The 15,935-nt window shown below is 37.2% G+C and overlaps 1 protein-coding gene across 7 annotated transcripts in view; it reads right to left on the bottom strand.

Moving 5' to 3' along the window:
* Positions 1-749: 749 nt before the first annotated feature.
* LMO7 (LIM domain 7) overlaps positions 750-15,935 on the bottom strand; it is a 141,772-nt gene continuing 126,586 nt past the window's right edge. For 6 of the 7 annotated variants that reach the window (XM_063425890.1, XM_063425884.1, XM_063425895.1 and 3 more), the window contains 12 exons: positions 15,706-15,810; positions 14,142-14,234; positions 13,565-13,956; positions 13,433-13,498; positions 12,617-12,667; positions 11,545-11,597; positions 9,284-9,442; positions 8,019-8,229; positions 7,193-7,477; positions 5,734-5,842; positions 3,615-3,717; positions 750-835 (listed from right to left, as the gene is read on the bottom strand). In XM_063425890.1, coding sequence (XP_063281960.1) covers positions 813-835; positions 3,615-3,717; positions 5,734-5,842; positions 7,193-7,477; positions 8,019-8,229; positions 9,284-9,442; positions 11,545-11,597; positions 12,617-12,667; positions 13,433-13,498; positions 13,565-13,956; positions 14,142-14,234; positions 15,706-15,810 — 1,650 coding nt within the window. In that variant the 3' untranslated portion in view covers positions 750-812. The remainder of the gene's footprint in view (positions 836-3,614; positions 3,718-5,733; positions 5,843-7,192; positions 7,478-8,018; positions 8,230-9,283; positions 9,443-11,544; positions 11,598-12,616; positions 12,668-13,432; positions 13,499-13,564; positions 13,957-14,141; positions 14,235-15,705; positions 15,811-15,935) is intronic. The other variant, XM_063425901.1, reaches the window with a different exon arrangement.

Consider the following 15,935-nt stretch of genomic DNA (forward strand, 5'->3'; position numbering starts at 1 on the left):
GCTGCAGCGATAACTGTGTGCTTTTTTTTATTTCAACTGGATCTTCACTACTCACTCCAGTAACAGCTTCAATAACATTTACTTAATATTGGAAATAAACATCTCACTCAAATGCAGTCACAATAAATTTATTTACAAAAGAAATCAGATTATAATTTTTTTTTTTAGTTACAGAAATGTTTTGTTTTGGAAAAAACAAAAAACAAAAAAAACTTTCAACAACGTTTTTCAAAAACATTTAATGGAAACCTCTTTTCCCTGATAGATTTCTGCACAAACAATTTTATAGCATTAAACATAGTCAGAATTTGCATCAAGCCTATCCCTCGCCAAAAAGCAGGTTTAATGCTTCACTTGGTAAAGTACCAAACATACAAAGTCTGAGTGCATTTCAATTTAATGTCATTTTGTTCTGCAGACCTACTATTGCTATAGAGGGAAAAGATAGAAAAAAAAATGCATGTATAATTAACTTGGATCGATTCCTTAAATATATATTTTTTACTTTCTTTAACAAAATACCTTCTTCAGATTCCACTGAAAGCTCAACAATTGAAGGAGACTCAAAAATATTTCAAAATGACTTAATAAAAGAGGACTTTATACATACTGAACTCAGAAATTCAGAACACTGAAAGTATGATTACCTTATAAATACAACACAATGAAAAGTCATTCAAGCAAAAAAAAAAAGGCAATTGCTATGCTCTGTGAGATTGCTCACAAATAGCTATAGATAGCACACATTCACATCCGGATCTGATCCATCTTCCTCGGCGATTTGTAGGAGTGCCTCCACAATAATAGGATCTTCACATTGCTGTGGGATGTCCAGCTGTTAAAAGAGCATATGCAAAAGAGAATATAATTTAACCCATATTTTCTGTGAACTAATATCAACATAAAATCTACTTTAAATAAATATCTATTAAAACCAACTCAGCTGACGTTTGCATTCTAGTCCATTCATTCATGTAACCATACCATGGTATATGCAGCTCAATCAAAGAATGGTATGTGTGCAGCAGCATCTGTGAACAGTGTGTGTACGTGTAGCACTGATAGATATAGCGTCAGCATTGAAACACAATACAAAAAATTATACAGCTCTCCACTTGCTTTCTCCTCACGTCCAGCTCCTCTCCTCACTCACATGTGAGACACATTATAGACAAATTAAGACAAGCATCTACTCTGAACAGTAGTGAGGTAGATAGGTCTCTGTACACACATTACAGGCATAAGTACAGGCTGTCATAGCAACTTCCAAGGTTTTATATAAAAGAGGTGCCTGGTTCCAGCCAGGCAAATGTATTTACTTTATGTGCGCAATTATTTAAACTACGGTATTACCTAAAATGGCTGCAGAATGGCAACAGGATTAACCCAACTACCTATAAGATGGTCCTCTTAAAGGGACACTCCAGGCACCCAGACGACTTCTGTCCATTGAAGTGGTCTGGGTGCCAACTCCCACTACTCTTAACCCTGCAAGTGTAATTATTGCAGTTTTTTTTTATAAACTGCAATAATTAACTTGCAGGGTTAACTCCACCTCTAGTGGCTGTCTACTAGACAGCCACTAGAGGGCACTTCTTGGATCATAGCACAGAAAACCTGTGCTAGAGCATCGCTGGACGTCCTCACCAGTATTTATTTTGTTGCAATCCTTTGCAACATTATATCAGGGTTAATTCAGTCTGCATCTTCACCAAAAGTGGAGGTTTAACTTTTTTGGATAACATCACTAGGCTCCAGCAGTTAGTCATATTTTAATATTTTGTTTTTCCTTTTTCTTTGCACCTTCTATTCACACGGTTTTATTTATATTTTTCTTATTTATCCAGTTAGGGATTTAATAAAATCATTTAAAAGTTTTTTTGCTCTTTATTTAATAAGGCATCTTACGTCTACTACTAGACCGGCAATCTATACTAGGGTATTAGGACTGGTACCGAGCTTGCTTTTTCGTAAAGGTTTCATATAATTGGTTTGCTTGCTGGCTTGTTTTTTATACAAACTAATTTGCGGTGAAAGAGGGTTAATCGAAACATTTCTTACAAAGTATTGGGATTACTGATCTAATAGAGCAAAACAATTGTTTTCTGCCTTTTAAGATGGATATTGTACAACAGGATGTGTTCACACAGTAAACAATTTATTTTGCAGCTTTCAATGAGAGTAAAGTTCAACTCATTAAAAACTTCTCGCATTACGGTATAATCTGTAATAAACACTTTACCACATTTAATTAGCTGTTGCACGCAACAGAATTTTGAAAATGGTTCCACACTAATGATTTAGCTTGTGAAAGGGTCTTCGTACAATTTATACAAAGGCTAAAAATAAGAGACTGTGTACACAAACATTATAGAATCTATCTATATGCAATTATTGTAACCATTCCTATCCATCTGTATTTAAAATAGATACCAAAAGCGATGGAGTAATAGGAAAAATAAAAAATAAATAAATACCTTTATTGGATTAATAACTTTGGTAAAGAGATCAACATCTGAATGCGCATTGTGTTAAAATATATATTCCTAAGGGACGAATACATGAAGCCAGTAATTTCAAAATAAGTCAAGACAATTCATTTTGGTTAGTTTGCAATTTAGATTGACAAGGGCCACCATTATATTTGTAAGCGCAAACGGCTTCTTCATGCCATGCATAGTAAGCCCTACAGGACTCCAGGTGGTTACACTAGTCCCGGGCGGCACAATAGGATATGTTATCCATACAGTGTGGGCTCATCCAAGCAGTATTAGCAGTAGGTGGCACCATCTTCCCGACTACTTCCAGACCACTATATAAAATCCCCTCTTGTTTATGGGGTAGTGGAACTGGCCTGGGTATCCGCTATGGATATACAGACCAACTCCGGGAATTCCATTGTGGGAGGAGGGGGTATGATATCACTCCACCAATACCATCTTACTTATACTGAACTGCCAGTGAATATTTAAGTGAGTGAGGAGAAATAGTAGCAGACATGGGGAAATCCACCAAAAATGAGAAGTTCAGCAAGTAGGATTGTGATATGCGGTATTTGGGGGAGAGCAAGAAGGGGGCCAACCAGCACTTTATGTTGAACCCAGGGAGCTTCTACATAAAAAGTCATACCAAGATATATGCTTTCATTAATCGATGTGGAGCCCTATTCTGATTTGATTACTTAAAGGACAACGGTTACCTCAAAAATATTTTTTATCATCAAGTTTTGAATGAAAATATATTTTTTTTAATGTAAAAATTAGAAAAACTAATCCCTACCTTTAGTATATGACAGGGAGCACATGCAATGTTTGAAAACCGGGGTCAAACACTGTTTGACAACTGACAATCTCTATGGTCTTCCGCGTTTCTGTGCAGGGAGTGAAGCATGGAAAACCATAGAGACTGCCAGTTTTCAAACACTGTTGAACCCAAGGTGAATGTATATGGCTGAATGATCATGGAAATTAGTTTCTCATTTTTATTTACATGTACTTGTAAACATATTTCCTTTCAAAACTTGATGGAATGGTTATTATATTCATCAGATATATATTTCAGCTTTATATTAAGATGATGTAACTTTTGAGACTGAACTTGCATCACACGCTTACATTTGAATTTGATGTAGCAAGTGTTGCAGTAGAGATCATTGTTACGGATTCGGACTTCAGCTCCAGATTGTGAACCTCCGAGGTCTGCTTCACAAGCAATACACTGTTTATAAACATAAAAAAAAGGAGTTAAAAACAGAACCTATTGTATCGATGGACTTTATGCTGCAAAGCTTCTGATCACTAACGAGGAAAGCAAAGCCAGTGTGTAACCAATAGTGCAATAGGCAGAAGACATGTTAGCCGTTTTATTATTGATTTATGCAAGCTAAAAAGCAAAAGGGAGTAAATTAGGTGGAAAATTCTGCACAAGCCACCAGCAGACGAACAACCTAAAAAAATAATAACAATAATGATAATTTGGCACCAAACAAACAGGAGTGGGAGAGGCATATTCCATGAAACAACTAAAATAAAAGGCAAAATTTTGTTTAGAACACAAAAATAAAACTAAAGTAAACACTTTATAACTACATAACTTGCAAGAAGAGCATACTGCTCCAGTGTCTGCAGGTTGAGGCAAGAGGGGTAGCACTTATCCCTTGAGTTACGCCAACTGTCCTAATATTAATGTTTTCAGTTTACTTCTGATTATGCGATCAACATCTCTCACTTACTTGGTAATTTAAATGTCACCACCATATGCCAGTAGCATAGTAGGAGTAACCATATGATGAAAAAACACATTCAAGCTAGGGAACCAGAAGCTTTGTAATGCCTGGCCCCTTTCGCCATCACTATATGAAGAGTAAATTGAATGGGGGAGTAAACTGGTAACCTGCCTTGAACCTTGTGCCCTAATGCTCATGTGCATCATGGGAAATGTATAAATGCAAAGTGACATGTTTAGCAGTTACTGCAATAACATGTTCTATTCATTATCAAGCATGTGCAGCCATTTTGTGATTCTACTATAGCAGTGATGGCGAACCGGTGGCATGCCGGGCCCGCTTTGTTGGCACGCGGCCATAGGTCGCCGGGAGAGAGGGGGCTGCTGGCTGTCTGCAGAGTAGGCACCTGCCTCCCCGAAATGGCAGGCGCCTACTCTGCTTCCGGGTCAGGAGGCAGGGGGAGGGCTCTAGCAAGCAGCTCCCCTGTCCTCCCGCGCGATGCTGTGTGGAGCGTTGCCGCGCGTTACCATGGCAACGCTGCACACAGCATCGCGCAGGAGGACAGAAGAGCTGCTTCCTAGCTGCCAGAAACAAACTTACCACCGGACTACCAGGGATGGGTGTGTCCTGTCCCCCCCCCCCCCTTCACCAAAGGTTTAGCGGACGGTGTGTGTATGTATTTAGCGGATGGTGTGAGAATGTGTTCTGCAGTCTGTGTGTATGTATTGCATTTGTTGGAGATACTAATAAATATAAGCAGAATTTTATCTATTTATATCATTATTTAAAATCTGTATCATTGAACTCTCTGTTGTGTTCTTTTAAAACAAAAGTTGTTAATTAGTTCGGACAACTGTACAAGTTGTTTTTTCTAAACTTAAACCTCAGTATTCAGGTTTAATTGCAGTGTTGGCACTTTGAGGAAAAAAAAGTTGGCATATATTGCGGTTTGGGCACTCGGGCTCAAAAAGGTTCGCCATCACTGTCCTATAGAGTAGGCATAATTTAACAGGTTAAAAAGAGGACTGTTATATCCGCCATGACAGGTTTGAGCAGGTAGGCAGGTTCCAGGATTTGTAAACCACAATTAGACATTTCCATACCTTGCATCAACACCACTGGAAAATAAGTTAACAAAAATAAACCCTGTCTTTATTAATCTAAGTCTGGATCTTTAGGAGATGTTAGAAAACAAGCATTAAAGGGATTTCACGATTCTGACCCTGTATTTCCTACCTGTCAGCATTATAGGGCTAAAAAAGTACTGTGCTATCCAAAACTACTAATTCTGTCCACAGGATCTCTAAAACATTAGCTACATATTGGAGTTTTAATTAAAACCTTTTTATAAAAAAATTGCAAGAGCAACTTCACGTATTTGCATAAGCAATAGATCTGCAGTTTGTTTCATGGAATAATGCCTGACACACATCAGGGTTAGTGTGATTACCCACAACCATGGCAATAGTGTAATCGGAGGATACCTCTACAGATCCTCAGTCTCTCACCTTAAAACAATGTAAATGAAAACAAAGACCAAGTGATTCGATGATCATGGCGGCTCCTTTGCCCAAACTGTTATTACAGTATGAGCACAATTTCTTTCCACTCACTGACCTAGATACAGAATAAGAACATGCCTGAGCCCTTCTTTCAAGTCTGATAATGTTCTGGAATGCAACAGCGATCAAAACGTTAACTAAAATCATGCATTCTTTATGGAGAAAGAAGCATTAAGATAAGACATTCTGAAACATCATCCAAGAACATGATAAATAAAAGATTTTTTCTTTGGTTTATTCAATCACCAGAAACAAATTTCACTTATGAAGTCAGCGGTTAATTCTCAATACTGAGCAGTAGCTCAAAAGTTAAAGGAAAACTCTCCTAGCACAACTAATTCCCTCAGGTTTTTATCTTTTTTTTTTACCATGGACATCTACATGGAGCATATTGTTCTTAAAAGGCTACTCTAAGCACCAACACCACTACATTCTAATATAGTGGTTCTGGTTGATAAATGCTGTCCCTTTACTCAAATAAAATAAAATTTTAAACTGTTAATTGATTTATTGCCTATATATACACACCATTCTGTCCCAGGTCTGTGTTTTAAATTGCCAGTTGATAAAGCCCTGTGTGGCGAAACACGTTTTGGCTAATTTTAATTACTTTTTAACATACTACTAAAGGAATATTGGCTATTATTCTGCAGTTGCCATATACCTTTTATTTTATCCCTAAGTTTCATTTTATTTTCAATTTTAAGATTTTCTTTTATTTTTGAACCTGGTCATCCATTACATCCAATTACTCTCTTGTTCAAGAATCCCAGGTGGGGATTATACCACCTACACTATAAAAGTGAGCAGCACATTCTGCTCACTTAAATGTGAGTATTCTAGGTTTATATTACTTTCTGCTGTAATATTTATACAGTGAGCAATATATTTGTGTTATTTTTCCTTTACACTGAGGACCTCTTCTACTCAATAACACCTACATCCTACCAGTGGGGGATTGACGCCACTGAATGCGAATTATACCTGAGCTAGTCCAAGCTCCCAAATAGGTGAGTCCAATACCTTCCTGCTTTGAAGTTTTTATTTCTACACAAGCTTAAGTTGCAGTCTGCACTATTGGAATTGTTTCCCTTTTATCTGCATATCTCCATTTGGAACAAGATAAATTGACCACTCTTCAGCTCTACCTGTATAGATCACCACTACACTCAAGTTCCTACAAGTGGACCTGGCCCTCTATTTGCCCATTTATTATTAGGACTTATCTCTATTTTATCTTGATTGATATATGTAAGTACAAACTGTGTTTCTACTAGCTTTAGCACCTTGCGGTGTTATTTTCACCATTTTTCTTATTTGTATTTCTGTTCCTATTTTTGGTTTTATTATATCTTCTCAGTGTTTTTGGCGTGACCTATAATTTCTATCTTGCAGATTTACTTACTTGTTGCGTGTTTGATTGGATGGAGATGAAGTCTGTGTCCTAGGCAAGGTAGAGGGTGCAGTTGAGGATTGAGATACAGATGCACTCTTGACTGAGCCGGATGATGATTGTGGCAAGCTAGATGACGGGTTGCGCAGAAAGGTCCGGTTGGAGGTGGAAACAACTTGAGAAGGACGACTGAACTCTTGACTAGAAGACAAAGAACTATACGAGGATGACTGATGTGCCCATGAAGTTGGTCGTAGAGACCCCGAAGCAGAGTCCAAGTTATCTAATGATTCCCCTCTGAGAACAAAGAAAAAAAAAAAAGTCAGCAAGAATCTGGATGCCAAAACTCAACACACAACACACCACAACTAATATTTCACAGGATTTTTTTTCTCTCTTTCCCCTCACTGGTTAGACAACTTACATTGGGAACAGTTATGTGGTGACAGAGTGCCATATTGGTATATAAGGTGGCCAGCATAGATATAGTTAGAACATAGGAGTATGACAAACTGAACTGTCCCCAGAGGATACGCTTCTGAATTCTTCACCAGGAGACCATGGTTTGAGAATGAATCAGTGAGTTTGTCCATTTTCAAGATCTTCTCACATGAGCCCAGACTCATTAACTCAATCTTAAGAATAGCACTGTCGAAACCACTGTCAAACATACTTCTAGATATACCTTTGAGCCACAAACTTCTAAAATGCATTAGATCACAGAAATGTAAAAAAAAAAAAAAAAAATCACAAAATATAAGCTCTTTTCAAGCATATAATTACAACAAAAATATTTCACATACTTGCGAAGAACAATACAACTGCAATGGTTACATACCTTCTCATAAAACTTGGAACAGAGGATGTATCCTTTGTAACGCTAGAGCTGCGCTGCCTGATCCAGCTGTTGTCATTATTAACAGGGGCTTTCTTTCTCATTTCCTGAATGATTCGCTGCCTCTCCACCTCTGCATTACTGTCTGTCTGCGTCTTGGAAGACCGGTCTGGTGACTCCCTTAAATTCCAAGGGCTGCTGGAATCCTGCTCACCTACAGTGAACATAGATGGTTTACTGATTTTGCAAAAAAGAGACTGGAATCTGGGTTGCACAAAGCAGACATACATCTAAAAAGACTTGACACAGAACGTATAGCGAAAGATTTTGAATCTCCAAAAGTAGCATACATACAAAAAATAAAATAAATATGGAGCACTTGATAATTGCCAATAAAGGTTTTATTGAAATTTGTAATCGTGCTTACTGGAAAAATATCTCCTTGTGACTTTTCAGAATACTTGAGATAGTCTAGAAAACACAATCCCCACGGTTGGCATTTTAAGTAGGGTTATATTAATGGTATAATGAAGTGGCTGCAGCAAGCATTCTCTTCCTGTAATGGATACTGCACAGATATTGGACATAATGCATTCACAGCCACAATACTGCATTCCAGGAGCAAAGAAATAATTCAGTCAGCAACAAAAATAAAAAAAAAATATTTTTTTGTCCAACATGGCCAAAAATATTTTCCCATAAGTATATAAACAAAAATATCTGAATAATGGATTTGTATTAAAAGAAATACCCTATTGATATTATGAAGTGTTTTACTGTTTATACATTCTTGACTTTGTATTTTTGTTTTAATTTATTTATTTTTAAGTCTAATTTGCTCTGGCTGTATTGTTAATAGCCAGCTTTTTTGTTGTTGTTTTTTTTTTAACCCATTCTTATAAAACATATTCAAATTGAAATACTTAAAGCCACTGCCATTTTGAGTGCTCTATATTCATTCTTGGATAAATTATGAATTTGAAAATGTTATCAGATTAAATGGCACATAAGAGACAAATCATTAAATAATTCGATTTAGTGGATACAGATTTAAAAATCATGTCTTAAGTTTCAGATTTTTTTTTCATTTCAAGGCCTAGCTTTGTACGAGTACAACATACAGTGCAAGCAAAATGCAAAAACAAAAAAAATTACATTGGTCCAGTTAAACAATGATCGCAAGAAGTGGCTGGACATTTTGTGCAGAAGGCATGGATTCATTTAATTTTGTGATTTAAGGAAGCAGAGCAGCAAAGCTATGCTCCCACCTCTGTAGGGGTCAGCATGTCTCATTTGACCAAGGATTTGTCTTCTCTGGGTCTCTATCTGAGAGGATGGACGTATTGGCTGTGTCTTCGTGCTTGGCCTTTTTTGTTCCTCTTCAGTTACCCAGTTAGCAAAACCATATGATGGCTTTTTAAAACCACCTATATTGGATGCAGTAAATTAAGCATTCAATGCAAAAATGCTTGCCATTGAGAATATGTTATTTATAAGCAATGAACCCGTTCTCCCCTCGGTCATCACTAACGTTTGCAGTCTGTGTACCTATTTATACATTCATAAAAATATTCATACTGCATGGATCAAATTATGACATTTATCTCAGTGCACAAATTATTTTTCCTTTTTGCTGGAGAACCTATAAGCTCTATTACATGATTGGCATATTAGCTTGTATAATATCTAGCCCATTAGATTACAGTGTTACCATTTAATGCATAGCAGAATTTAAGAAAACTGCTACAATAATGCTCAGCTTTACACTGCCTGGTGAACATAATAAATGATGAAGCCAAACAGAGGGAAATGTTCCATTAATTAAAGGGACAGCACTTTTACTAGCTCGTTTGTTTTACCTGAACTTTCATTTTGCCAAGCAATTAAAATTATGCCTCATGTGCTTTCCATAGATTCTTGACCAAGCGTTTGAGGATGGTAATGCCATCTTACTCATCGTCCATGATGGCAGAAAGATAAAATTGCCGGCCCAATGAAACCCTTGAATCATGTACAGTGCGGATCCATAAAAAAAAAAAAAAAAACACATGACCCCTATATAAAATGGCACAAACTCCAACCCAGGGATAAGCCCCACCACCATGACAGACTACCTGACTGTGCAGAAACCGTTCCCCGCTCCCTCCCTTTTTTTGTTTTCTTTTTTTCTTCCCTCCTCCTCACACAACTCTTCCCTACATGACTACCTGTTCAAGGCAAAAGACCGCAAACTCCTAGCTTACAAGAATCTTTCAATGTAAGATGCATATTTCATATTTTTGGACCTGTCCTGTTAATGTCTTGTTATATACGAACGTTGAGACCTGTGCGTCTCCCATTTTCGCTTGAACACTATCATCGGAGACCTGCGAGTCTCCCATGTTTTCATTCAGCACCTAAAGTTTATTAAACGTGACAGTCGGGACCTGTGTGTCCCTTCCTTTCATAACGTAACCTAGTGTTTCTTGAAAATTAATAAACATTATATTTACAAATTTTTAAAAATAAAAAATAAACCTACTTTACTGATAACAGAGAAATCTGGATAATTGACTTTACGGTCTCCATAGTGCTCAATAGAGCATTTTACACAAAGGAGTTGGTGTAAGCCTTACAACGATGTTTGAACAAAAAAGGAAATCTCACGGATATGTGCTATATATGTGTAAAAGGGTTTTGAAAGGCTGCTATAACATGTTATTGTACAGGTATTCATTTTTTAATTTTGTATTACACGATTAGGAATGTTGGAGTTAGTAACATTGAGTCTCGTTCTTGTTCTGTTAAGCATTCTCAACGCGGTTAAGAGGAAGAGATCATGTATACCAAAGTCACGATCACAAAGAGTTAAGCTGAAGAGCTCCATGTGAAGATAATGTTACTTTAAACAAATAATGCAATGGTCTCTACTAGAGTGAATGCCCAGGGACCTATTAAGATATAAATGGACCCCAGAAGACATTGTAGAGGGGTCTGCTAGAATGCTTGATAGAGTGACGGTCAAAATGTCAAGTTTCTCTGAGAAGAGAACCTCATGATGAAAGAAGGCTGGACATGTGCAGTGAAGAAATTGCTCCTATGAGAAAAGGGATGAAACAGATTCCCGACAGAGGCCAAAATTGCCCTCACCTTGACCCTAACTGCAGTATTTTGTTTTATAAAGTAAATGAATAAGAACATTCAGAATTTTACTATACACTTTTTTTGTTGAAAAACACTAGCAGCATCAACTGATTGCTCTAGATGACATCATTAGAGTTTGCCTGTACATTTCAAACTATAATGGAGATTTAGACCTAAGAATGACAGTGAAGCAGCACCTCTCTGTACAGTCGGAGCTCAAACCTGCATTCTCACATTAAGAAACGACAGCCAAGTGAGAGAGTCATCTTGTTTGAAACCATGAATTCAAATATGTATCATGTGCTAGAACAATTCTTCTTTCACAGAGTACAGGGACATTCTGATAACTATTGCTTCAAATAATAGCAGTGCCATGAATTACAAATACAATTGAGAGGTCTCTTACCATTTCCTTGGGCAGCATAATCCATTGAACTGGAAACATTTTTTACTTTATTTCTATAAATACACATAAAAAAATATTACAAGGGAAATCATGCATAACAAACATGTTTTGGTTTTAAAACTGGTGGTGGGCATATTCCCTTTCAAATAGCTTCACTGGAACTAGTTTATGATAAATATGTCTCTTATATTAGCTTTTTGTGTGCATAATAAGCTGTATGAAAATAAGCAAATTTATATCACTTTTTCAGGAAATAATTAAAAACCCAGCAATTATAGTCTATAAATTAAATGATAAATTGTACCGTATTTTTACCTGCATTTCATGATCTGGTACACAACAGCAAATTCAGTAATACGTCTATGATTCAATAGCTATCTTGAACTTCTAGCTAATCTAGTATAATTTTACATCGGCTTCGATGAGAGAGCACTTTCATCTCCATTTGTGCATATCTGCTACCACCATACAAATAACATTCTGATAGCATATTGCACTGCCCCGTGATTGCTTTATATACGTGGTCATGGCAACAACTGTTAAAAGACTAAATAGGGACATGAAAATAAAGGACATTTTAACAATTTGATTTGCTACGTATTATACATTTAGGACCATACATCGCACAGAGATGTTTTTGGTTGGAATAAATCGGTATTATGTCCAATATATATTTTGCCATACATTCTCATTATGTTAACATAAAGTGACTTTGTTTAAATGTTTCAAGGGACATTTCACAGACAGCCTTTTTTTGGCAGGTCTCCGAGAGATATTCTGGGGGTCCCATTATTTAAAATCACCATATTGCCACATGTCAACGACTTACTTTATTGTGCAGCACTGGACTAGGAAGCACCTCTAGCAGCTGTCTGAATGACTGCCACTGGAAGTGTCCCTAGGCTTTTTCTCTGGAAAGGCAGTGTTTATCATGCTAACACTGCAGGGACATGTTAGACACTGGAACCACTGTAGGGGTTCTGGTGACTATAGTGTTTCTTTAAAGCAACCTTTTTAAATTTATGGTAATAATTTAGTCAACTTCAGGATGTTGAGCAGTTAATCAACCTACCTGTTATTATCCGGCTCATCAAAATTCATGGAAAACCTTGAATTATTAGTTCTACATAAAAAAAGAAAAAAAAAAAAATACTTTATTAAACATCACCCTTGTAATTATTTTGTGCAAATTAGTTTCCTTCATAACTAATCAGTATTGTTCTCATAAAAGATCTGCACTGGAGCTGGGTAGAAATAATATAGGCAAAACAATAAAAATGTAGTCTTCAATACCATATTCATTTGTATATAAATTGTGTATTTATTGAACATGGATATGGTTTTAAGTATTTAGGTAAGCAGTTATCTACCAAAATATCCTAGATGAATGATACAGCACAGACATTTACAGAACAGAGTAACTCATTTCACCGAGCCTTGTTTCATTAGTTTGCTCACTCCCACTTCAAAAAAAGAAGGTGCCACAAATAATTTAACATAATATTTTTAAAGTGAGAGTAAACCATAGGTTTATCATGGAATGGTTTTCACAATATGTGAAAAGAACTGTGAGCATGCACAATATACACACCGAGTATGCTCCAAGACTTATCTCCACTGGTAGTTTTGCTTGCATTGCAAAAAGAATGTTGAAATCACCACCAATTTTACTTATAACATTCAGACTGGCTGGGAGCATTGCCGTTAAGAGTCTAACAAATTTGTAATACGCAAAGATAAGCCGGGGACAAACGTTTGCAAAAATGACAGTCTGCAATAAATACATCCAAAATTAAAAAAAAAAAAAAAAAAAAAAACTGTTCATCTTCTAAGTGTAGTCAATTCAACTACATATTCCACAATGTGATGAAACCTCTATAAAACACACCTCAAGTATGATCTTTGGGCTTTTTCATTCTCTTCCTGTCTACGCTGCTCATCTTCCCTCCGTTCGCGTTCCTCTTTCTCAGCTCTCTGTAGTCTAATCTGTTCCTCTTTCTCAGCTCTCTGTAGTCTAATCTGTTCCTCTTTCTCAGCTCTCTGTAGTCTAATCTGTTCCTCTTCTTGCCTGCGTTTTCTCTCATTCTCCTCAGCCTGGCGCCGCCTGCTCTCCTCCTCAGCCTGGCGCCGCCTGCTCTCCTCCTCAGCCTGGCGCCGCCTGCTCTCCTCCTCAGCCTGGCGCCGCCTGCTCTCCTCCTCAGCCTGGCGCCGCTTTTGGTCTTCTTCTAGACGCTGCTGAGCTGCCAAATAACTCCACCTTTCTTCTTCTTGCTTTGCATCCTGCGAGGTCTCTTCTCCTTCACTGCTCAGTAAATCATCGGATGCTTCAGATCCACCTGTCCTCCAGTAGGAAGACATGGGAGTGTTCGAAGTAATAGACACACTGTTGTCAGAGCGTAGAATGGGTTGTTCCTGTTAAACAGACATAAGTTATAAAATGTGGAAATTCAATTGTATAGTATTCTACTTTTGGTCAATGAGATTTGAAGATATTTTGCAACAGCTTATGAAATGTGAGTACCATGTCACAAAAATCAACTGTAACAAATAAAAAGTGTTTCACATAATATTCCCCATAGATATAAACATTATCAAACCTCATCAAACCGAGCAGTGTTTACGGTTTCTGCTTCTTGTTGAGCTCGTTCCCATTCCTCTCGAAGTTTCTCTTGTTCAAGTCTGTATTTTTCCTGGAGAGAAGATAAGAAATGAGGTTCACCCATGTGTCTGAAGGAGACTAAATGTCAATGTTTTATAGTGCCAGAGAAACAGAACATGTAGTGGTTTTAGTAAATGCTAAAATATGCCTATGACATCTAATTTATTTCCCCTTGCTATTAAACTACAAAATGTGTGCATGATATATGCAGCAGGACCTTTATTCAAGGAAATAAAAAACATTCTTTATTAAAATAATTTACATCACATACAAAAATTGGGAAATCCTTAAAGTGGAGCTGTCATTTAATTTTCCCTTCTTATTATAAACCATGAAAAGTAAAAAATTTAATTCTTTGCTATGGTTACTGCTATTACTCACTTACACCAATACGTAGAACCAAGCTCATAATACCATAAACATCCACCCACTGGGTTGAACGTGCAAACACCTTAATTATTGACCGCCGACTCTACAGTGGCAACATAGAAACGGTGGATCTTCCATCTTCCGCCTTCCTCCTCTTACACTAATCCAAACTGGACGATTGATTTGCAGTACCATTACAGTGACTCACGCCTTTAGATGTTATATCGATGACACAAAACTAAATGATGTAGCTACTAAACTTATCTGTACTGATTGCAATCTTCAATAAACTTTTATTTAAAAAAAAAAAAATCGATCACAATATATATTGATGAAAAGATTGTTAAAAAAAATAAATGAAAGCAAGTGCACATGAGCCTAATAGGCATATATTTTTTACACTACAGTTGGGGTTTACAGAATATGTACAACACTCCCACTGAAAACAATGTGGAACTCTAGGGGCAAGGGGCAGACCAATTTCAGACATGTGTCTCAGCTGCAAATCCCTAAATTCCAAATCAAAAGCAGAAATCTGATGGACAATTATAATTGCCAGCATTTGTGCATTATGAATACATTAAAGGAACACACTGAATACCAGATGCACTTTAGCATGCTTCAGTGGTTATGGTGCAAAGATGCCCAGGCACGCCCGCCCAATGTGACTAGTCACATGGTTTGTTAACAGTTTGACTTCACCCCTTGTGGACTGCTTCGCACCACTTTTTGCCTCCTATAAGAGTAAAGCCAAGCCCTGCTGCATCACATGATTGCTCTCAATCCAATGAGCTTAGCTCAGAGTGGAGAGTTTCTGGCTGTGATGTAGCTGCAGAAAGGTAGAAAGTGGTGCCTGGCAGACCCCATGTAAAAAGTCAACTCTTAATACTCAATGGCTTGAATACGAACATTGTTAGGGCACCAGATGGAGCATGGTGTGCTCCTTGTATGTTTCTGTCTCCTCACTGGTCTCAGGGATTTCCTGGGACTCGAGGTGAAGGGGGAAAAAAAGCAGATGAAGTTAAAAAGGATTAAGTTTACAGTGTGGTAGACTTATAGCTGGCAGGTTTTCATAGCTCAACAACAGTATTCCACAAGGTTACATCTATGGTGGAACATTTAAAACTAGTTACCTGCAGCTTTTGCTCTTGTTCCTGGAGCCATTTTTCCTGGCGCTTCCTTTCCTCTTCTGGATCCCATGACCATCTTGCTGAAGCATTAATTGTCGGCACCGGCATCTGATAATATAGATTACATTAACATATCATGCATACCTACCGCTCAGACAGGCAATACCAGGTTAGTAAATAAAAAAAATAAAAAAATCTCTAAATATTTAAAAAATAAATCCATAATATATAGC

This window comes from Pelobates fuscus, chromosome 1, assembly GCF_036172605.1.
Source record: "Pelobates fuscus isolate aPelFus1 chromosome 1, aPelFus1.pri, whole genome shotgun sequence".
Classification (NCBI taxonomy): Eukaryota; Metazoa; Chordata; class Amphibia; order Anura; family Pelobatidae; genus Pelobates; species Pelobates fuscus.